This window comes from Crocodylus porosus, unplaced genomic scaffold (assembly GCF_001723895.1).
Source record: "Crocodylus porosus isolate Cpor-Errol unplaced genomic scaffold, CroPor_comp1, whole genome shotgun sequence".
Classification (NCBI taxonomy): domain Eukaryota; kingdom Metazoa; phylum Chordata; order Crocodylia; family Crocodylidae; genus Crocodylus; species Crocodylus porosus.
In genome coordinates, this window is record NW_017728931.1 from 129,206,515 (window position 1) to 129,230,723 (window position 24,209).

At 40.5% G+C, this 24,209-nt stretch overlaps 1 protein-coding gene across 1 annotated transcript in view; it reads right to left on the reverse strand.

Moving 5' to 3' along the window:
- Positions 1–24,209, reverse strand: part of PCLO (piccolo presynaptic cytomatrix protein) — a 540,799-nt gene that overhangs the window by 291,932 nt on the left and 224,658 nt on the right. Inside the window, exon 4 of the mRNA XM_019543973.1 lies at positions 9,484–10,545. Coding sequence (XP_019399518.1) covers positions 9,484–10,545 — 1,062 coding nt within the window. The remainder of the gene's footprint in view (positions 1–9,483; positions 10,546–24,209) is intronic.

Sequence of the window (24,209 nt, forward strand, 5' to 3'; positions counted from 1 at the left end):
TAAAAAAATAAATACATATATATGTATGTAGATATAGATATAAATCAATTGTTAATGTCTCCAGGTAATTAAAAGCAAGGGTTTTCTCTCAAAAGATGAGTTAATGCATTCGGTGACACATTACGATAACAAGAAAATTTACATTAATCCAGAAATGACTGAGACATTAATTGTGTTATGCAAAGCTGTTAAAGCACTATGAAAAGATCCTCAAATTATGAGCTTTATAATTTAATCTAATTATGCTTTGCATGACATTTCACATAGGCAACTGCTTTTATCATATTAGGCACTTAAAGTAAGATGATTTTTTATTTTGAAATATAAACAAATACTGTAGTTCCTTGCCTTTCAGAACACTTTCTAATTATAGTCTTTTGCATAGTAATAGATGTGCAATCTAAGTTTTTCTATGGATCTAAGTTAAATGAGAATGTTAATCATCTAGGTTGCAAAGCTGCTTTTAGTAACTTTAGACACAATAGAAGGATTCTGGGTCTCTACTATCTTACTTGTCAGGGAAATATCTCTTTTCCTTCCATAACTTCAGCTTCCTGTGTCCTACACTTTGATTTCTAACTCTCAGTTTAAGTACTACATATGTTGGCATGCAGCAGAATGTGACCTGGAACATTTCAGAATCTACCAGTTGGCAAGCAAGTCTGCCCACTGACCAAACGAGAAGGTCTGGAAGGCATTAAAAATATCTCCAACTCAGTCTTCCTCACCCCTAGAGAAATGTCTCTAACCAAAAAGCCAAACCAAACAGTCCCAAAGCCTCCTACACTGTATGCCCTACCATACCCCCTACATTCATTCTTGCCTTTAATAATATCAGAAGGGAATATTTGTCTCTTTCACTGATCAAGGTCACTCATCCCTGAGCATAGCAAGTGATTAATTTGAAGCTTTGCTTACCTACTTTATAAAAAAATAAAAATGTCATGTAAATTTAATGAGAAAACCATTATCATAATAGGATGAATCATTAACTTTTATAGTTGCATTTACACTCATCTGAAAATGTTGTCCATAACACAGAATTTAGGAAATGTTTATTTATCCTGCAACTCCATTTTAACAAAAACTTGCAAACACATACTTGCCATTGTCAATTATTATAATTTTGATTAGTAATCAGGGTTTTTCTGTGTGTGTGTGTGTGGGGGGGGGGGGTTAGTTATTTTGATTTATATTTGAAAAAACACCTACCTATGCCTTGGGACAGACTATATTTGTATAGAGCCCTTATATTAAAACAGCAATATTATAAAATGTATAACATAAATAGAGCTACACAGGGATACTTTATTGTATACTTTGCAAAATCAGATATACTTTGCATACTTTCACTGTAGACTTCCGCTGCTTTTACCAACACCGTATACAACAAAGTGAGCCTGGATACTTAAGATAAGGACTGACCACTGTATTTTCAAAGTTATGAGATGCAATAATTTCTTCTTTCAGGAATTCTACAGACAGTACTAAGATGCTATTGTGGAGGAACCTACTGAGCTGTAAATATTTTCTGGGAAGTCACCAACACCCAGACTCCTCTTTCTCACGCCCTACTCAGAAAAGAAAGCAAAAAAAATCAGGCCCTTAATGGCAAATTCAAAGGCCATTAGTGGTAAAACAGAACATAATCACACTAACATGTTTACTCACATACCACACCCCTAAATAATACACAGTTTTTGGTGAGGAAAGACAAATGAAGATTCCCCTTCCCCCTAATTCTAACTACCACAGCATGGACCACAGTTAAATGCTGGCCTCAGGCAGAAGGGGGAAAGCCCACTCTTCAGCATTACTCAATCCCTTGTTGCAGGTATGGAAACACAGTTCTACAGCACAGTGGCCATAACAAGATTAAAACTAACTGTGACCCTTAAGGATGCACTCTGCCCTATGCTCCTGGACTAGCAGACAAGCTACCATAATATGCTTCAATCACAGTGCAGAAATCAGCTTTCTGGCTTAAGATATGAAGTCCAGTTTTGGAAATCTGAGTTTCGAGGAAAGGTGTTACACAAGTAAATATGTCCTGAGGTTCATACTGAAATGCAACTGAGAAAGCATATTTTTTGCATGATGTTTCTTACATTTTTTGCCTCTTTTGCTTCCTTTGACCAACAAAACCTGTATGTAAGGTTGTTTTTTATATAGATCATTAAAAAAACCATTTGAACATCTACTAAAATGGAAGGGATTTCTACATCTAGACGCCTTACGACCCTCATTCGGAATCCACCTCAAATAACGTATGTGTTTATAATGTTTATAATGTAATATCTACCAAGGACATTACATGCAATTTTTAATGATGTATTAACAAATGAAAACGTTGACCAAGGTCAAAGTATGCTAGGGGTTTTTATGGACAATCAGGGTTCAATTGGTGAAAGCTGAGATGTAGGCTACTGGCTATGGAAAGTCCAGCTAGAAGAGGATATAGGACAGTCACCTGAAACCAGGAGCTAACAAGTGTAGACAAGGAGTTAAGGCAAAGAGTGCAAATGAGTATAGAAACATGATGGACTGATTTGTCACCTTCTCTTGTAGCTCCTGGTGGGAGGATGAGTCATTTAACCCAACATTTAATGTTTCCATTTCTGAGACCGCACAAAGAACTTCTGCTGTCTTTGCCTATCCTCTCTGGGTTGAATCCCAATCCACCCCAGCTCTACTGTGTACCTTTACCCTGACTTTTAACCACTGTTTAGCCAACTAGATGCCTGCATAACTATTTATTCTCCAGTACACAATGAGAATGTATGCTTGATTCTATGTTTTTGTCCTCATTGCGGACAGTGCTCACAGTGCTATCCTTGGGAGGTCTATATGGTTAAGTACAGGCATTTGGGGGCATCACGGCGAGGTTAAATTGGTTCAAAATGGCCACCTTATATCAGGTAAGTCAGGATAGGGGGTTAAATGGGGAGCTTGGGGGGACAAGCAGGCTGGGGGTAGAAATTGGGGTTATGCTATGGGATGGGGGGTAGGCATGACCCATGGGAACAATCGGGGGGATGGAGGAGTAGGTGCGATCTGTGGGGTGTTGCTGGGGTCTGGGAGGGTCTGTCAAGTTAAGAGGAGCTTGTGGGGTCCACAGGAGGCTTGGGGTGGAGACCAGGGATTATTTTTAGACCCTTGGTGAATCTACAGCTCCATCCCTCCCACCCTTCCCCCTCTGGGACTTGCTTGCTCAGCTCCAGCAGTGGTAAATGCTGATAGAAGTGGAGGGGTTTGTGGGATGGGGGCTGGGGGGCTAAGTGGTCCTGGGGGGCATGGAAACAAGGGGCCGGGGGGAAAAATAGCCCAGTGCAGGGTTGGGGTGGCAGGGTGGTGAAAAGCACAGCCCCTGGGCTGAGACTGATGGCTGGGCTTTCCCAGTCCTGAGGCTGTGCAGGGAAAGCGTACAGAAATTCCATGCTAAAGTGTACACAAGTTCCATTGGTTTGAGCTAAACCAAGTAAGTTTGATACTACATCAATCCAGGTTTATCTTAAACTGGGTTCCATACTTTTTAGACTGGTTTGTGTGCATGAAACTTCTGTCCAGATAAAGGTTTAGTGCACAGGTTTATTGTAAATGTAAGATCAGCACTGAGACAAACTAAGTTTAAACTGGACAGCCATTTTGAACCTGATTTAGCCTCCCTGAATGTCTGTACACAGCCTTTGTATAGTCAGTAATATGGAGCTGCACTCTGGGAAAGGGTTCAACATTTTAGAGCAGGGGAAAAGCCTAAGTTCTACCTGCAAGGGGTTCTATTACCTACAGGAATAAGCAGAGTGTGCATTTTATAAAAATCCACTACAGTATGAGTGTATTTTACAAAAACATATTTTACATTATATATTTGTCTATGCATAGTTGTGCTGTGATATACAGCATGCAAAAATAATAATGCACAGCATAGTTTGGAAGCCATATATATATTTAATTTTCTGTGATACATGCCTATATCACTTTTTACAATCCAAATAATTACAACAGTACAAAAACTTTTTTAGATGAACATATTTGAAGGGTAATACCCTGTAACTGAGGGTTATAGATGAGAGATGGTTAGCAATCTCAGAGAAATATATTAGGTGCTTGAAAAAAAACTTTCTTTAAAGTTAATGGCAAAAACACGATTTTATTATCAAAACTAGGTGCCGTTCTTCATACCAACAATTTAGTAGGCCTTCTGGAAGAAGTTAAGGTCTTCTTTCTAGAAATGTGTTGTCTGTGAGCTTTTGGTACTGGTCAAGTTTAGTCCTGCAGCAACTCACAGCAAATTCAAGGAGTTTTTATTGATATAGGGTGAAATTCTTTTTGCACAGAATGGAAGGTGTGAAGGGTGGATACTGATACTAATGCTGGAAGATGCCAGTTTTGGAGGTCTTCAGTGTTTTTTCCATGAAAATTAGAAGTACCTAAAAGATACACTACACAAAGTATTTATAATACAGAAAAGAAATCTTGTACTTACAGCTGTACATCAGTTAACTATTTCATGCTAGAATTTTTCATTTTCAATGTATCCCTTATTCTTGCATTTTTAGTTACTTCTCAAAATCTGAGAATTTTTTTATAATTCCGTATTTACATTACTCATTGACATTTTAGCATTGATACTAACAAGCAAGGGCAATATTTAAGTATTTGTTGTCTAAATTACTATATTGTTTATCAACTGAATTAGAATTTTGTTAAAAAGACAATGAAAATATAAAATGCTTGCTGTTTAGTTTTTCTAAAGCTGATTTATTCTTAGAAATATCAGAGTACTTAAATAGAGTACTTCAGTTAATGGAAATTCATAGAAAAATTCAAGTTTTCAAAAAATGTTTCCAATCTAACCAGGAAACTATTTCTTTCAGGAAAATGCAGAAAAAAAAAGGCCAGCTAATTTTTTGTGGGTTGACTTTTGTTTAGATTTAATGTTATAGCATAATGTGTAATAACCAAAAAGTTTTTTAAAAAACTTAAAAGAAAACTTGTTACACAAGCAAAAAATGTAAAAGTTTAACTATGAAAAAAGCAAACATGGAATATGCTGAATATATTCAATATTGGTGTATTATTTTTCCCCCCAAAATGAAAAGGTTGGTGAAATCATCATAATTTCATCTAGGATTCCAATTTGATAATGACACTGCTTTTCTAATGGAAAATGGTTCTGTAGAAGATTTTCTGACTGTCTCTAAATAAGAACGAACATATTTACCAACTGAGCACTCATTTAAGTTTTGGAGCTACAGGAAGATTATAAAAAATTTGGTAAACATATATTTGTTACATGTAAGCTAACATCATAAAAAACTAAATGATTCTATCACAACAATCTGTGCTGTCATTTATCATGTGATACTGGAGAAAAAGAAGATTATATTTGCCCTTCTGTATTTATGCTACGCCTTCTACTACTGCAAGTTAAATATGTTGTGGTATAATTCCACTGATTGTTTTCAAGGTGTTATAAGAAACGATTGCAAGTAAAAATCAGCAGTATTTTTAAAAACTGTAACCTATTCTACAGAAAGAACATGGCCAGGTCAGGGGAATCCTGCTTTTTCCATCTTTTGCAGGGTAGTATTAGTGAATATACTGAGAAAAGGAATTTAATTCATCACTATTCTACCATAGTGAGTGGATAATATCTGGCCCACTGTTTTAAAACAGAGAGGACTAGAATGGACTAGAAGTGAGCTTATGCTATACGTATCTAATTTACTTAGTCTATAAGGTGCAAACCTAGATAAGAGTCAGAAACTGTCAGTTCTGTGTCAGGCACAAATCCTCAAAGCGATTTTAGAAGCTAATTATTAGGGTCGTGCGAAATTTTGCTGGCAGTTTTGTTGCAATGCTGTTTTGACTCGTTTTGAGCTCGAAACAGCAAAATCAAAACAAAACAGAGAGCTTTGAAACAGCCTCAAAACAAAATGAGTTGAGTCAAAATGTTTTGAAATTTTCAGAATGTTTTGAGTTTCGAAGCTGGGCTTGCCTGCAGGGAAAGAGAAACTTAAGTAAGGAGAGGGATGGGGAAGAGGGGAGAAGCAGGGGGAAAGACGGCTCTTATTATTGACTGTGTAGCTGGCCAGTGACTGTCATCCTTTCCTGAGATCCCTTCCAATGCCAGTGCTCTGGGGGAGGGATGGAAAAACTGCATAAAAGGCAGCATTGTTTGAACTGCCCTGCTTTTTGCCTTGGTGTCAGTTGAGTGAGGGCGCACCTTAACTCACACACAGCATCACCCATTGGTGTCACAAGTTTTGCCTGTCAGCAGCTAGAGGTGCAGGAGCCCAGAACCCCTGCACCTATTTCCTTGACACCGGCAGGCTTCATGGCCGCAGCACGAGCTAGCAGGTCTGCAGTTTTCACCCTGCTGCGCCTTAACACACAGAGTGCCAGCCATGTCACGAGTTTTGCTTGTCAGCAGCTTGAGGTGCCGTTTCTACAAAACCCCTACACCTATCTCCTTGAAACTTGGCAAGATTTTTGGCCTCAGCAGGGGCTAGCACGCCTGCAGTTTGGACCCTGCTGTGGCTTAACACATACAGGTGACATGAATTTTTTGCTTTCAAGATTTGAGGTGCAGTTTCCCTGAAACCCCTCCACCTACCTCCTTGAAAGTTGGCAGGCTTCATGCACTCAGAAGGGGCTACCATTCTGGCAAGTTTCACAAAATCATGTGAGAAATGACAAAGTTATAGGCTGTTTCCAGGTTCCCCATTACAGACTATGGGTGAAGCATTGAAACAGCAACACTGTTCCGATGAAACGAAATGGGACACCAGTTGTGAATCGAAACAAAATTTGAAATGGCATGCTGTTCCACCAAAAAGTCAAAACACTGGTCGAAATGGAACGGTGCCATTTCACACAGCCCTACTAATTATCATTGATTTCAATGGTAGTGATGGAATCTAAATACCTTTGAGGATTATCTGCCTACTGAAGCTTTTCTAATGATTTCACTGAGTTTTGGACCAGAACCACCACAATCTCTCCAGCTATTTTCTGTGCAAAATGAAGCTCATAATATATACTTATGGCGATGGGGAGGGATTTAGTTAGTTAATATTTGCATAGAGGTTTGAAGACAGCAGGAGAAGTATGTAGCATTTTATGAATGAAATGTGTTGAGATTAATTCACAACCTTTTTAAATATAGACCTTGCACAAATCTTTTTAAACAAGCTCTCTCTAACGTATATTTGAAAAATATTCTATGTTACCTGGACATTGACCTTTACCCAGGCAGGTCCTCAAAAGATGCCATGTAACCCAAATTGTAAACTTCTGTTTTACTTCTATTATATGCTACAACGGGTTGTATCATATTTTTCACTGGTTGCTGTATATCACAGAAAACTTTAATTATCACTTGATAAGTAACAATAATTAGCATGTTTGTTTTAAAGGAACAAACCAGCTCAGTAATCTAGTTTACCTTTATTTCGCAGCAAATTGTTTTCACATTTGATCACAACTGAGAAGAATATTTCTAGTATTCAGACCAAAAGAGGAAAAGAAATGAAAATAATCTTTGTGCCCTTCCTATAAATATAGATCCTTTTTCAAAATTCATGTTGCATGTCAGAGTGTTCTATTTCCTAATTTTAATAATAATTATACATAGGTCCTTTCATGTGTGAAACACCAAGTGCTTTACAAACTTTCATTACTGGAACTTCAAAGCTGCACTCTGGTAATAACGAATAGTTATTTATTATTATGTTAATTTTATAGACCGGTAACATGAAACAGTGAAGACTGCAATATTCTCTTGAGTAGCTCCACTAATTTAAATAAGTAGACACCGGACATATTCAGAAAATGATCACATATTGCATACAGAAATAGTGTGACAGATGAATGATTAGAGAGTGAGTTGCTGTCAGAGCTAAAATAGAATACCTGAATTTCAGATCTGTGCCCTAACTGCCTGGCAATGTTCTCTTTTCTCAATGAGCTGTAAGAATGACATTGTAGGCCTGATGGGATTTTTTCAATTATAGATTTTTTTTGGAGAGAAAATTGGATTTAGGACCAAAAAACCCACTTCTTTGACAAAATCTTTGTCTGATTTCACCAGGGAATGTTACTTTGTTATTTATTTGTTGTTTTTGCTCAAAATCAAAATACTCCAAAAACTTAAATATCAATGCTGAAAACAGAAATATATTGGGTTTTTTTAATATTCTTCTATTGTCCAGAATGTGTTCTACTCTGGTTTCTTTATGTGTCCTTTCTCCTCCACAGACTGAGTTCCCCAGCCAGGCTTCATCTTTCACAGTGTATCATGGACAGTGACTCCCAGGACAAAACTACCTTGGCACTAGGGAGACCATGACCTGTCATGGAGAGCACAGTCCAGCCTAGGAAGCTGGCTTATAGATAATATTAGCACGAATTATGTTAAGGGACACAACAGAAGAATTCCTGAATCCAGCTACTTGTTTTTCACTGTAATAGTTGACTTATATTTAGTTATAAGTCAAAATTCCTATGATAAATAAGCCGTTTTCTTTTTGAAAAATATATCTCATAGGTGTAGAAATGAAAAAATGTACTTTCCAGTCCTATACTTATGAAATGAATAATCAACACCTATTTCAAGGTTAAAAAAAAGAGTGTAGATATATTTTTCTCCCCCAGAAAACATGTGCAAGTAATTTCTTTATCCACCTTTGGTTCATAAATGTCTTAAGTACTGCAGATCCAGGACAACAAGATGTTATTCATTCATTCATTTGATTGAATTGTCCATTAATAAAGCTCTACATGAAAATAAGCACTTCTCTACATGAGAGAAATACAGTATGATACATGTGAATGTATTTTAATATAGACTTATGGTCCTATGCTACAATTTGATATGGCAATCATATAGCATCCTATTGTCATCAGGATGTTGATGTAACACAGCATAGGTATGAAAATCTGAACTCACGTGGTCCAATGACCATAGTGGCCAATAAAGTTACCCACCAAAAATGTATTTCATTATTTGTACTGTTTGCTTACTCCAAATCAAAATTTTTGCAGCAATAAAAATAAATAAATGAACAAATAAGCAAGGCAACAAAGGGAAATAGTTGATTAGCAGAGTGAATGGGAATTGGAGACTGAGAGCTAAGAAAAATGTCTCAGCCCTCACAATTAGAAAAATTAAAATACTCTTTTTTTAAAAGTCTTGAGACTCTCCAACATCTATCAGATAAATAAGAAATATTTGAATCCGACAAAAAAAATCTCAAGTTCTGAATGATAAGGGCTTAAAACTTTACAAACCCAGCTGAAATATTACCCTTCAAAATATATAGGCCCAGCTTGATAAATCCTTACTCACAGGAGGCCTTGATCTCACCAGTAAGAATCACCTCATAAGAAAAAAAAAATAGAAGCATTCATAAGTAAGAATATATGGGATCAAACTCTACATTGCCACTTTTAACAAAAGAAAATTAATCCAATGCTTACTGTTTTTTCTTTCACTGTTTCTGCAAGGTTCAGTCTTGGCACAGGTGCAACTTGAGCTGAAGTGTCTTCTTTCTTACTTTTGTCCAGTTTGGAGACTATTTGTGGAAGCCCAGGTATCAAATCCTCTTTCTTAACTTCTTCCTGTTTTTGAGCATGAAATTCCTTAGGAGGGCCTTTGATTTCTAATTTCTCTTCAATAATTTTTTCTTTAGTTTCAACTAGGAACTGCTCTTTCCTGTCCTCTGGAAGAGATACTTTCTTTTCTGGTAAGGCAGATTTCTTATCATCTATCAATTTGCTGAGGGGTTGCTTTTGATCTGAACTTATCTTTGGATGAATTTTATCCACTGAAGATGTCTTTGCCAGTTTTCCTTTTTGTGGTTTTGGATCTTCCTTCTCAGTTCCCAGTTGGATTTTATCAGCAGATGATGCCTTGACCAGTTTCTCCTGCTCAAGCTTTGGATCTTCCTTCAAAATTCCTGGTTGGATTTTATCAGCTGGTGGTATCTTGACCAGTTTCTCCTGCTGGAGTTTTGTATCTTCCTTCCAAATTCCTTGTTGGATTTTATCAGCTGAAATGGTCTTTGTCAGTTTTCCCTGAAGTTTTGGATCTTCTTTCTGGACTCCAGGTTGAATTTTATCAGCTGAAAGTGCCTTTGCCAATTTCACCTGTTGAAACTTTGGGTCTTCCTTTTGAATCCCCTGAGTTTTATCGATTGAGGATATTTTTGATAGCTTCCTCTGCTGAAATTTTGGATCTTCCTTTTGAATCCCCTGAGTTTTTTCAACTGAGGGTGTCTTGGTAAGTTTTGGCTGCCGAACCTTTGGAATATCCTTTGGAACTGCTGGTTCTTCTTTTGATTTTTCCATGGTTTGGACAGGCAGTGTTGAAGTCTTCTGAGAGTGATGTGGCTCAGTAGGCATAGGCTGGCTCTGGGAAACAAACGGTTTGGATACTGACTGTGAAGGGACTGGCATACGAGGCAACATTTTGCCCATGTCACCAAGTTGTCCTGATATTGCTCTTTGCGTCTGGCAGTTTAGGCAGAGCCATTCTTGCACCTGTAACATAATAAGTAACATTCAATTAATAATTATTTTTCATGTAAAATCATATTCTGATTTCAGCTGTCCATTTGTCCCTACAATATTTTAAAACTGAAGGTTATATATATTATATACAGGTTTGTTTATTTTTGGGGGGGAGGGGGCGTTATTATGTTCTTCTGTTTCTGTGATTCTCAGCCAGGGTGCTATGGCAGGCTCTCCCTTTTTCAGCTGTTCCTCCTCCCCACCCTCACTGTAGTGCAGGCTCTTCCCTGTTGGCTCCTGTTCTTCCTTTGCAGCCCTCTTGAAGCAGATAAGGTCTATAATAAATAAATCAGTTTTGAAATGGGATACTGCTCAACTCACAGAAGTTATAAAGGCATGCCTCATGTCAAAAAAGACAGCCACTGGTTTAGCTAGAAGATTCACAGCACAGCTAGAAGATTCACAGTGATCATAGGATCATAGGAAAATAGGGCTGGAAGAGACCTCATAAGCTCATCCAGTTTATCCCATTACTCAAGTCAGGATTGCCCCTGTCAGAAAAAACTATTGTTGCCAAGTGTCTGTCTGACTTGCTCTTGCGAACTTCCAAGGATGTAGATTCCATAATTTCTCCAGGTAGCCTATTCCAATCCCTGGTCATCCTCATAATCAGAAAGATCCTCCTAATCTCTAAACTAAATTTCCTCTGCTGCAGCTTGGGGCTCACATGGCACTGACTGAAAGTGCGGGAGAAAGGGAGTGTTCATGCTACTGGTACCTGCTTTGGATTCATGCCAGCCTACAGCCATAGAAAAAGCCAATCCCATCCTCTCTCCAATTATCCTTCAGGTATTAATCCCCGCTCAATCTTCTCCTCTCCCTACTAAATAACCCTAGTTCTTCCAAGTCTTTGCTTATAAATCTTGTTTCTCAGGAGTCTAATAATTTTTGTTGCTCTCTGCTGGAGTCTTTCCAGTCTATACACATCCTTCCTGAAGTGTTGGACTCAAAACTAGACCTAGTACTTCAGATGAAACATAACCAGTACTGAACACAGCAGAATAACTTGTCTGGATATGCAAGTGCCACTTTTGTTAATACAACCTGGAATGCTATCAGCTTTTTTTTTAACAAGAACAAACTGTTAGCTCGTATTCAACTTTTGGTCTACTACTGCGGTGTAGATCTGTCCTGTAGAGCCATATGAGCCAGCTCATGGGATGTTGGACTGGCCCCAGATGCCAGCTCCATCTCTGTGTGCTGCATGTAGTGCAGAAGCTGATCCAGCGCTATGTGCTCTGCACCCTGTACACAGTATGGAGGGGTGGCCCAGGACTTGTGCTCCATGCAGTGCTTGACTGGACTGACCCTGTACCCTGGCTCTAGGGCCTGTCAGGATCAGGCCATGCTGGAACCAACGTGAAGGGCTAGTCCAGAGGGGCACTGCATATAGCATGTACCCTGTGCCAGACCGCTGTGTTACATGCAGCATGCACAGCCAGTGCAGCACACACTGGCTCCTGGGCTCACTGTGCACATGGCACATGATGCTAACACTGGATGCATACTGCACATAGCAATAGGGTACCATGGGCAGTTCATGCACCATCCTAGCCCCACCTGCCATATGTACAGCAAGCCATGGGGCTGGTGCATGCTGTGTGCGGCATGTGGGCTGGACCTGGGACCATGGGTGCTACACAGAGGATCAGTCCAGGACCCAGAATCCAGACCACAACCACCCATGTGGACAAATGAATTTGGCACCACTCATCTACTGCAAACCCCAGGTCCTTCTCTGCAGTCCTGCCACTTAGCCAGTCATTCCTTGGTCTGTATTTGTGCTTGCAATTATTCCAACCCAAGTGCATGTGTCCTTGTTGAATCTCAGCTGATTGATTGCAGTCCATTTCTAGAGCCTATCCTGGTTATACTGGATCCTAGTCCTACTCTCTGGAGTACCTGAAACTCCACCCAACTTGGTGTTATCCACAAATTTACTAAGCGCGAACACAGTCCCATCACCCAAATGATTAATAAAGACATTATACAATACCAAACCCAGGACAGATCCCTGGGGAACCCCACTTGATTCCTCCTTCCTACTAGACTTTGAGTCACTGATAACCACTTTTTAAGCATGATGATCCAAGTATATTGTATATACTTTACAGTATTTTACTTTAACCTGTATTTCCTTAGCTTCTTAATGAGACTATCATGACAGGCAGTTTCAAAAGTCAAGGTAACCACATGCACTGCTCTCCCCACAACTATAGAGGCTGTCACCTTGTCATAGAAGGAATCAGGTTGGTCAGGCATTACAAAGTCAAAAGCAACATTAGGACAGGAAGATAGTATATGATGTTCTTCCAAAATAAGGCTGCCCTTTTTCAGAAACCTTATCCATATCTAGAATACACCATCTAGAATACACTAAAGCCTCTTCTACAGATTGAGACAATGTGTTCCTTTATGTTTGCAGAACATTCAAACAGGGCCTTCTGTCTAAGAGACAGCTTTGGAATCATGATTTTTGGAGGGGTTTTCCTTCTTTTATTCCCTGCCTCTTCTGAATTTTGTGTTGTGTTTTGAATGTGTGCAGGCATAAAAAATGAGACATGAATGAAACATGAAAAGGCACCTATCCTTCTTTTGTTTGCTTTTTTCCTTTTAGTTAATTGGGGCTGCTTGTTGCCTTTTACTGTCCCTGAAAACCTAGAAAAAGACAGATAAAATGTAAAAATGTATACATTTGTTTAAAAGTTGCTGTGGGTGGTAACCTGGCATTTAATGACTGGGAAATTTACATTGCTCATTATGAGGGTTGGCTACTGTTGCAGTAAATTAGCCAAAATTTGAGACATAGGAATTATGCAACATGCCTAACATTCTCCAGGGAAGGGGCCAGTTAGGGGACATCTGTCAGAGTTGCCTAATGTGTTTCATTGTGTAGTGGACCAAGATCCTTATGCTGTAAATTACAGCATCTTCTGCTGTATTTGCTTCTTTTCGGTTTCCTTTTCTAAACATAATGGAAGGCCTACTAAATTCAATTTATTTTATCCTATCTGGATTGGATATTTTCTTTACAGAGTTAATACAATGGCTTGGTACATGTGGAAATATAAAGATATTAACAAGCTAACTGGAAACAAATAATACAATAACCATAGAAATAATGGGGATGGTGGCAATATATTAGATAACTGAAGATGAAGAAGAGACCTCTTCAGTGTCTAGCTTAGTTACATGATCCTGTAAATCTTGGCAATGCCCCTATTCCCATGGTTGAACTCACTGTAATTCTGGCCTTGAAACACTAAATCCCTCACATGAGGTGCTCAATATTTGCTCAGATATTCTTCCCCCACCACTATATATGTAGTAAAGATTTCGCTTTGCCAAACTGAGGAAAGGTTGCAGTTGAACAACAGAGTGAAAATAGCAATTGTCACATCACTTAAATTTCCATTCTGACTGTAAATGTTTTATTTCATTTTGTATAACTGCCGTGTGGCATTTTTCACATTTATGTAACTTTATAGTCTTATCTTTTAAGTCAACCCAAACCAAAATGTTTATTTAGTAATAGCTATAACTGAAATACTATTGCGCGTGCAAAGCGCGCGTGAATTTTGTATTTTCCCACGCGCGCGAATTTTGTATCAAGCTGCACATGCGTACTTTGTTTCTTTTCTATCCTGTAAGCTTCACTTTTGCAGAAACACAACCTATATAAACATCTGCCTAGCAACACCCATGTAAAAGAAACTATCCTATCCCTGCATGCTTAGCTTATGTCATAGTTAGTGTCATAGAGGCAGTCCAACCAACATCAACAAAGAGGCAAAGAAGCAGGAAACGGCAGAGATGACGACTGGATAAACCTCAGGTTTGATCACCCTGTTGCCGGTCCTCAGCGTCCCGTCTGAGCGTATCCCAGTGAAAACCCATCAAAGGCCTTGAAAACCCGACAGCAAACATCAGCCTCTTAGCGTAGCTTAGACCACATACTCACTTTTACCATACCTCCGCGCTTATACTTTAGCTGTAACTTCGCTCCAGCCGGTCTCCCTTCTTATTCGTAAGAGGGTGAGGCCAGGTGAGTTGAATAAACCCTTTTACTATAAACTTTGAAAGTGTATAGCATTTCGCCTACTTGCGCCAGTAAGGCGAACCTCGAGGGCGGTCGACGATCCACCTCTTATTCTGCCCCACAAGCCGCGTACTTGCTTGCTCCATAAAGTCCGCGGCTCACCAAGCGGTGTCGGTGTCTCTAATCCAGCATTTCGCAACACTGACAAGCTGTTTATGAAGAGTTACATTGCTGACTAAAATTCTGTTAAACACCCAATGAGTATCTTGTTGGTCCTTACTCCAAAAAAAGCAGATTTGATAGACAGGTGAAATAATAAGAACTATTGATTATTAGACTTGCCCATGAAAACAGTGTTGCACCTGATGCAAGTCCTGTTATAAAGGCTGTTGTGTGAGAGCACATTTTCACTAAGTGGTTATGCAGAAGTGACTGTTCTCTGTTTAAAATAGTAGCATTTTTCTTTGAAAATGTTATGCTACAGATACACATAATACAAGAGTAATGCAGGCACACAGCAGCACAGTTCATATACACATGCTCGAGGGTGGGGAGGGCCTGTTTTAATTAGAGTGTTTCCCCAACAACCGCTCTAATTAAAACAGCTCAACATCATGTGTATTTAACCCCCTGCACTTTAAAATGGCTGCAGTGGTGCTTTAACTAAAGCTCATTCAATGAGCTTTAGTTAAAGTGGCCCCCATTGCCATTTTAAAATGTGGGCTCTGGTGGGAGGGGAGGGCTTAATACATGTAATGGTGAGGTGATGCTGGAGCATTCCAATTAGAAGGTGGAGCAGACTCGATTCTAATTAGAAAAACACCAGAGAATTTTCTTCTATCAGCTGTTCATAATACGGGTTGTGTTAATAAAGAGACTGTGTTCTATGCCTTGAAAAAACATATGCATTGATACACCAACCTGAGGCAGTGAGCTTACATCGAAAGTCCATATCATTCTGGCCCAAGTCTCAGACTCATACGGCAAAATAGCACATAGTGTGGAAGACTCCAAGGGAGTAAGGGCTAAATATCATGCAGAGGAACAACATCAGAGACAGCTTTTTTTCTTAGCCCTAGGTGCATTCAGTTCCCATTAACTTCAGTGGTTGTTTCATGCGAGCAAGACTTGAAGGACTAAACCCAGGGGAGACTATCAGCCTGTTACCTCTGTGCAGAGACGCTAAGCTATTTTGCTGACTCATCCAAGAATCACCTCTATGGAGCTCCAGATAAACACTGGTGTTAAATCCATGAAAGTTTCTAAACTTCTCTTTGAGCAAGCCAGAAAGGTAAAAAAAAAAAAAGTGGGTAGAAGTGGGTAGGAAACATTTTTTCTGTTCCTTGAAATGCGGGAAGAAACTCAGCCTTTTAAAAATTTGTCAGAAATCAAAATAGCCCATAACCTGATTCACATGAGGGCCTGGGCACTAGCCTCTTGAGTGTTTTAACCAGTAAGCTATTGGTTACTTATAGTCTCTCCTGTTGGACCTCTTTCATCTTGTATTAAAAAAATGGGCCAAAATGACATGGCCCAGTGGTTAGGACACTCTACCCCAGATGGAGGAATTGCAGAACTGCCCAAATCCTTGGTGACAGCCTTAACACCACTGGAATCCTGACTACTCCTGTTCTGGTTTTGATGAGAAATCCCAATATGGAACAGAGAAAAAACTCTCAACTAAAATGTCACTGAAAATGGCAAGTTCCATCTGAAAGTTTTGATTTTAATGAACTGGCATTTTCTGAAAAAGACCTTTTGATTCAGAAAATTCCTAGCCATCTCTATCTAAAATCCTTGGGAAAGGTCAAATCATGAGAAAGCTAGGAGTTGCAATTGATGATGAATAGTTTGTAAACACATTCCCAATTAATAGTTAAAAAAGGTGTCTTATCTGGAAGTCCAGTGAGATATTGATTACAATGGTTTTGCAGGAGGCTCATCATGCTCTTTGCAGTGAAACTGTTCCCAAGAGCATGTACATTTGTACATTCCCAAGTATGTATATTTCTTGGGTGTCTAAATATTTATTTCCTTTTTCAATGCAAGGCTTATAAATTATTTGGGCACTTCTGAAAATGATATGTGACTGTATCATTCTATCATAGTGCTTAGGGTCGGAAGAGACCTAAACAGATCATCAGGTCCGACCCCCTGCCCTGGGCAGGAACAGGTGCTGGGGTCATATCGCCCCAGCTAAATATCTGTCCAGCCTCCTCTTGAAGACCCCCAGGATAGGTGAGAGTACCACCTCACTTGGGAGTCCATTCCAGAGCCTGGCAGCCTTAACTGTAAAGTAATGTCTCTTGATGTCCAGGCTGATCCTCTCTCTAACGATTTCTGGCCATTATTCCTAGCACACCCGGGTAGTGCCCAGGGGAACAGAGCCTCCCCCAGTTCCCATTGGTCCACCCTGGTGAGTTTGTAAATGGCAAACAGATCCCCTCTTAGCCTTCTCTTGTGAAGGCTGAATAGGTTCAGGCCATTTAGCCTTTCTTCATGAGGCCTGCCCTTGACCATGCGAGTGGCCCTCCTCTGGACCCTCTCAATGCTAGCCACATTCCTTTTGAAGTGTGGCACCCAGAACTGGACGCAGTACTCCAACTGCAGCCTCACCAATGTTGCATAGAGGGGAAGGATCACCTCCCTGGACCTGCTTGTAATGTATCTGTGGATGTTTGTCTTAAAATGCTGCCGTCCTTTTCTATTCTTTAAATTATTTGTTCACAAGGATACGAGTCCAAAGTGAAAATTAATCTTTCAATAAGTGATTAAAATATAAGTATCTTCTTAAATGGATACTTGATGGCAGTATAAACTTTTATCAATGATCCTAGATTTACAGTTGGGATGAAGAGATGAATGGAAGGAATCTGCAATCAGTTCTAGGGTTCTCTCTTTTGGAGGTATTCATAGTAAAGATAATATTCATCCTAAATTTCCTGGAAAATATTTTGACAAGTGGTCAGAAGAAACCATCTATTTAGGTAGCCTAGTTATTTCATGTTTCACAGGTTGTAAGAAACAAATATTAGAAATGCTAAACAGACTGTGCACAGAACCTTAAAAAACCCCAACAAACCCCAGGACAGTAAAAAACAAATTTGTCTATAAAACCTATACAAAATAATCACTTTATCATTGATGTAGTAATTTTATTACTAGCTATATACACACCTCTTGCTGCTTAGAAGTGACAGAATTTAGAAAAAGCAGAATATTTTGCCACAATGTCACTGCTGTCTTCCATTTTTCATGAGTTTTACAAGGATTATATTTTCCAAAGATCGATCAAAGTAATAAAACATTTTCAGATTAAAATTACCAATGGTAATACAATTTTTAGACCTGAGAATTAAAAGCCAGAGTCTGATATATTTAGTCACTCCCAGAAGCAATTTTATTCCATAAGCATGATTACTATTGTTACCATTTATTATTTTTATTACATTATGCCTAGGAGGCCTTATCTTGGCCAAGTCTCCACTGTATTACTCATGGAGTAACATACAACGTTCCAATTTGAGTAAGGATATCAGAATATATGTCTGTCTTGAAATGGCAGAAAGCTTGTAAGATATAATTAAATTGTCCTTACCATGAAGTAAAAAATCCCCAAAAACAACAAGAACAAAAATAAAACACTGATTTTATGGTAGTCTATCCTAGACTATACACCATTATAACCATCCTACCCAGTGTATTAAGTGATGTGTTTCACGGTAATGTCATTAAAATGCATTGAAAACATACCTTGATCATCATTAAAAGTAAGAGAATCTACTTGGCCTAGGCAATCTTGGGAGTTTCAAATGTCTAATTGGAAATATATGCACATGCGATTTATGAATAAAACTAAATGTCTCAATTTTAAAAGTAGTAGATTTTTTATTCATTTGTTGCTTCTCCTGAATTTCATCTTCTGTGTCTTACTCATAATGCCCCCTCACCCTGCATTTTGAGTCCTTTGTTACATCATCGCTTTCCTCGAACAGGTACATCAACCCCATTTATCCCTCTCTACTGTAACCATATCTGCCCCACCTTTCTTCTTTCCAATTTGCAGTCCACCAAGCCACTTTCTCCTACCCATTTAAATCTGCACAAGGACTCACTTCCTTTGCATCACTCCTATGAAAAGTATTAGCAGTTTCAATGACATTACTGATATATTAAAAGCAAAATACAAAACAACTTAGTCATTCCCCTCCCTGTGTGTGCTGTCTACTTGCTATCTCTCTTGCTTATATTATAAAATCTATGGCTAAGAAAATAAATTACACACAAACTGGTATAAGTGATTGGAAACTGGTTCAGATCTGTAACAACAGAAGTTCAGTGCACATAAGCCACTTTTAAAAAGGACAAAAAAATTTAAGATAAACCTGGATGGATGTAGTATCAGACTTAACTGATTCAGGTTAAATCAATTTACTGAACTTCTGTCCCCGATCCCTTCCAGAGTCAAGTTAGCTCACAGAGCCCTAGCATCTCATGATGCTGTGCACCTCCCCCACCTTATAGAGTAGGCAGGCTAGCCTTGGCCCAAGCTGACTCCTCCAGCTGAGCATGGAGGTGTGCTCTGCATTTGGTGTCTTAGACACAACTAAGCATACTGTCAAGCAAGACACTAAGGGGGAAAAAATAGGGAAGGGCAAGTGATGATGAGATGAATTGCTAATGATTCTTAATTCTCTTTTCAGAAAACAAGAGCAAAGGCCCATCCTGCCTTGTTTATTCATGCTGGTGGCTCCACTGAAGTGAATTTGGAACTGCTTATATTACTGAGGACCTAAAAAATACTGACCTTTCAGCCTGTGGCTATGGTTGCACCAGCTGACTAACTTGCTGACCTTAGGCTTCTCAAGACAAAATTCCTTTTACAATTGGAGAGTTTGAAACTGCCTCAGAAATACAAAACGGGTTTCCCAAATGGCGTGTGCATTTGATCAGAAGAAAGACTTTTAAGAACCAAGCCTCTAGCTCTTGACTATCTATCTGAGTGGTTTTCTGTTTAATCAAAGTCCATACCATGTAGTCATATGCCTACATTTCAGCTGTGTCTTTTCCTCAGTTAACCTCATGCCCTGAATACACGCTTTTCCCCAGGGCTATCTTTTCAGTTTGCCTGTCAAACCACATTTAGCACTTGGGAAATGGACATCATCTTTCTTAAGCACTCTTCACTAGATAATTCCTTTTGCTTCTTTAATATTCCTTTTCTTAAAGATTTCACATCCTTGTGTCCCTGAATTGGGTGCAGGGGTTGCTACCATTATTATAAATGACCCCAGCATAACTTCAGTGTTCTGACTCTAAAGTAGGTGGTCACTGGCTGCCTTCAGCTGGGTAAAGTAACAGTGCCATTTCGTTGTCCTTTTGAAAGCACCTTGTTTACATTTTACCTCTAATTAATTGCCAGGTAACTCAAGTATTGTATTAATACACTTGGAAACTTCTCTCAATTAGTTCCTCCAAATGTATGTAGTTTAGCTCAGAGATCAGTTTACCATTCTCCTTGGAATATGTTTATAGTTCCTGGGGTTTTGCAGATCTCAGCTTGCAGCTTGCAGCTTCCCTGCTACCTGCTGTGACCAGCCTGGGCTCCATGGCAGGGGTAGAGACCTGCCCAGAGCCCTGGCTGGCTGTAGCAGGTAGCTGGGAGGTTGTAAGGGAGAAAAAAATATTTTTTGGGGGGGGTAAGCGTGTGCAGACATGTATGTGCGCCCCCCCAGAAGGTAAGTCTGTGGGGGTAGGGAAAGGGAAGAGGGAAGGGCCATGGGGAGACAGATCGAGGCCCCAGTGGTAAGGGAGGGAGTGGAGCCTTGATCTTCCCCCCACTCATGACAGTGAGGGAGAGTGGGGCTGGGGCAGGGGAAGCCCCTGCACACCCAGGGCAGAGTGTGGGATGGAGCTGTGAGTGGCTTGTTTGGGGGGCACCCCATGTGGGGAGAGGGCGGCAGCTCTCACCAGTGCATGCATCCTGGGAGGGACTGGGGGCTGTATGCCCAGGATCTATGCATTGGGTGAGAGTGGGCTGTGGGCTAGGGTTGGGCTCTTACCAGCAGGGAGGCCAGGGTGGACTGCATTCAGTGTGGGCAGCAGCAGTGCTGGGAAGGGAGGGTTGGGGGGGGGCTGTGGCAAATTTTGGGGTGGCTGCAGCCCCCCTGTAACCCTGTTCCCAGTGCTGCCACTGCCTGCCCCAAGCACAGCCCAATCCAGCCCCTGCCCCACCACTCGGAAGAGCCAAGAGCAGCCCCAGCCCCAGGCCACACCAGCAGCCTGTCCTTACCCTGTGCAGACCTGGGGGCACCCCCCTCATTCCCTCCTGGGGTGTGTGTAGCAGCAGGAGCCATTCTCCCTAGGATGAGATGCTTGCGCCCCACCCTGGCTGAACAACACCCGCCCAAGCCCTAGCCCCACTCCCTCCCTCACTGCTGCATGCATGCCCTTCCCCTCCCCAGCCCTGCTGCAGCTGCTGGAAGCCCGCAGCCAGGCTGCCTTGAAGCCCTACTGCTGCCCCACATTTGGGGTGGATAAGCCCCATTAGTGTCCCCTTCCACCGCCATTGCAGTACCTCCAGGTGGACGGTGGGGAAGGGACCGAAGCTGCACTGCCACAACAAGGATTGGACCCCTCACAGCTTCCTTGCTATCTGCCCTGGGCATGCCAACATCTTAGAGGTCAAGTCTGGGGTGTTCTTGCCACTATACCCCAAAATATTGCCAAGCCCAGCTCTGGAGGGTAGGGCTAGGATCCAGCATTACTGGCGTAGACTGGAGAAATGGTCCAGAATCAACCAAATGAAATTCAACTCAGTGCAAAGTCCTGCACTTGGGATGGAGTAACTTCATACACAAATACAAACCAGGAAATGACTGGCTAGGCTGCAGTCCTGCAGAGAAACTAGGGGTTTTAGTAGAGGACCTAGGGGCTGCAATAGACCATAAACTGAACATGAGCCAACAGTTTGCTCTTGTTGCAAAACTAGTCACTGGCATCCTGGGTTATATCCTAGTTTACATACAGGAGAGTTGTTTGCAAATCAAGAAGAGTGATTCTCTTATTCTATTCAGCACTAGTGAGGCCTCAACTAGAATAATGTATCCAGTTTTGGACTTTGCACTTCAAAAGGAGATTTCAACAGACTGGAAAGACTCCAGCCCAGAGAAACAAAAATAATCAGAGGCCTAGGAAACATGACTTATGAGGAAAAGAGGAAAAGCTCAGAAAGAGCTATGGTTATTTAGTCTGGAGAAGACAAGACTGAGGCGGGGATTTGATAACAGTTTTCAAATACCTGCAGGGCAATTGTAGAGAAAGAGGCTGGCTTATTTCTTTGGCTGTAGGCAGGAATTGATCCAGAGTGGGTGAGGTGGCATGGACATACTCCCTTCCAGTCAATGCCATGTGAGCAGCAGCCGGGGACTTTTTTTAACTCCTCAAAGCAAGTTAGAATTCCCCCTCCCTTCTCCTCTGTGCTCAGCAGCATGTCCCCTGCCCATTGCTGCTGGTGTCCCTGGCTGCATCAGGGCTGGGAAGGCTCCAGAGTTGCTCTACCTAGCTCCAACAGGCAGGCGTAGCTAGGGACAGTGGCAATGGTTGGGTTTCTCAACCTTGCCCAGTTTCCTAGGTGTTCCTTGACAGCCCAGGAGCATGTTGAGGGAAAAATTAAAAAGATTCTAAGCACATAAGGAGTACAGTTCTGGAACAGCCTTTTATAGTAAGGACTTAAGAGAACTGAATCAGTATGGGCTGGTTTAAATTGCAGGGGCTCCTTAATCTTGGAGTTTCCTCTTCATACCCCTGCTTCCCCCGACTGATTGGCAGAGGGGTCCTGCAGCCCTGTCATACACACACACATGTGCGCACGCACACACACAGTACTGCAGGAGTAGATCCACTTATTAATGTATATCAGGAACAAAAGTGTGTGTGTGTATGTGTGTGTGTGTGTGTGTGTGTGTGTGTTTATTTTTTTCATACTTTTATTCCTGCTACTACTTAGCAGGAGTTCAGCATAGCGAAAACAGAGTGGAGTGGAATTGATTTTGGAACTGCATCAGTTTCCTGTGTCCTGATTGGCTGACTTTGCAAAAAAGTCTTTAGGACTCCAGTTTAACCAAGGTGTTATGCAAGCGTCTCACTATCATATAAATCATGTTTTTAATGTCCCAAAAGAAAAGAAGCCAGGTCAGTCTTTCTTGGATGCATCATATCTGGACTGTAACATAACTAAAAAGCAATGAAAGGTTATGGCCAATACAAAACCTTTGATGAGGTAAATCTGTTCCCACTGTTAAGGTAGGAACACAATTATGATATTTGAATATGATTTTATCATAATGAGCAGTTGGACTGATTTTGCTGTGCTCTGTATGAACTGCCTTCCGGCACTGTGCTGTAATGCAATTTCTCTTTTTGCTTTTTTGATGTCAGATAAGTAGTAATTAAAGTAGATTCTATTTTACTATATGACTAGAGTCCAGAATATGAAGTTTGGGGTGTAATGAAAAGAAAAAAAATCATCTTCCTATAAAACTTACCATAAGTTTATTAAGTCTTTGTTTAGTTTGCCATCTTCTCTAAGACTTGTTTACTCCTTCTCTGTCTTTTAAAAATGCCTAATATTCATTAATGAGTGGATCTACTCCTGCAGTTTAAATGCAGATTATCTGGATTTATTGTGTGATTGCTAGGATCTAATTTAACAAAATTTCTTTAGCCTTTTTTACTATTGGTAACTGAGACATACTTAAACGCTCCAATTAGTTCTTCACAGGGATACATACTACCCAGACATATAAGGGAGCAGTCCCTAACACAAACTGCTTACTGCTTCAAATTAATGTGTAAGAAATAAAAAGAGAAAAGGGACTATAGCAGTGATAGTAAGATTATATAGGCCAGCTCTGTGGACAACTAGCTCATTCCAGATCATTTAATGTTTAAAATAAATACCAGGTTAAACTAATTGATGATTCATCTAAGGCCCCTGCCAGGAGTGCAAGTAAAAGCATGATGGCATTGGATGCACAATCCATACAGTCGCACTTCCTCCCATGCCACATACGCATGGCAGGAAATGTGATTTTGTGGATCATGCAATGGATCCCATCTCACCTATTACCAGTGTAGGGGGAACCCGGGATCATGATCCTAGACTTCACCTGCACCAACAAGTAGCAGGCTCCTGCAGCTGGGAGCCCTGTCAGCAGCTGGGGATCCCAGGTGCGGAGGTGTACCATGTGCCCCTGTGCCTGGAAACCCCATCAGCTGATCCAGGCTCCCAGCCATGGGGTGCACCATGCTTAAGAGGAATAAGATTTTGGTTGTTGCAGTGGTGAAAATAGTATAAGAACCCAGAAGGATGAGATGAGAATTTGTTTCTGAAGAGTAAGTAAGTAAGAAGTAAGTAAGAGTAAGTAAGTAAGTAAGAAGACCCAGTAAGTTTGTACCTTATTTGATCCTATCAACTCAAAGGGGGTAAAGCCAGTTGATGAACCGCAAGCATTGAGATCACTGAGAACACGTCAAATACTGAGCTTTAAGCCATAAAACCTAAACAATATAAGATTATTTTGTGGAGTGCCAG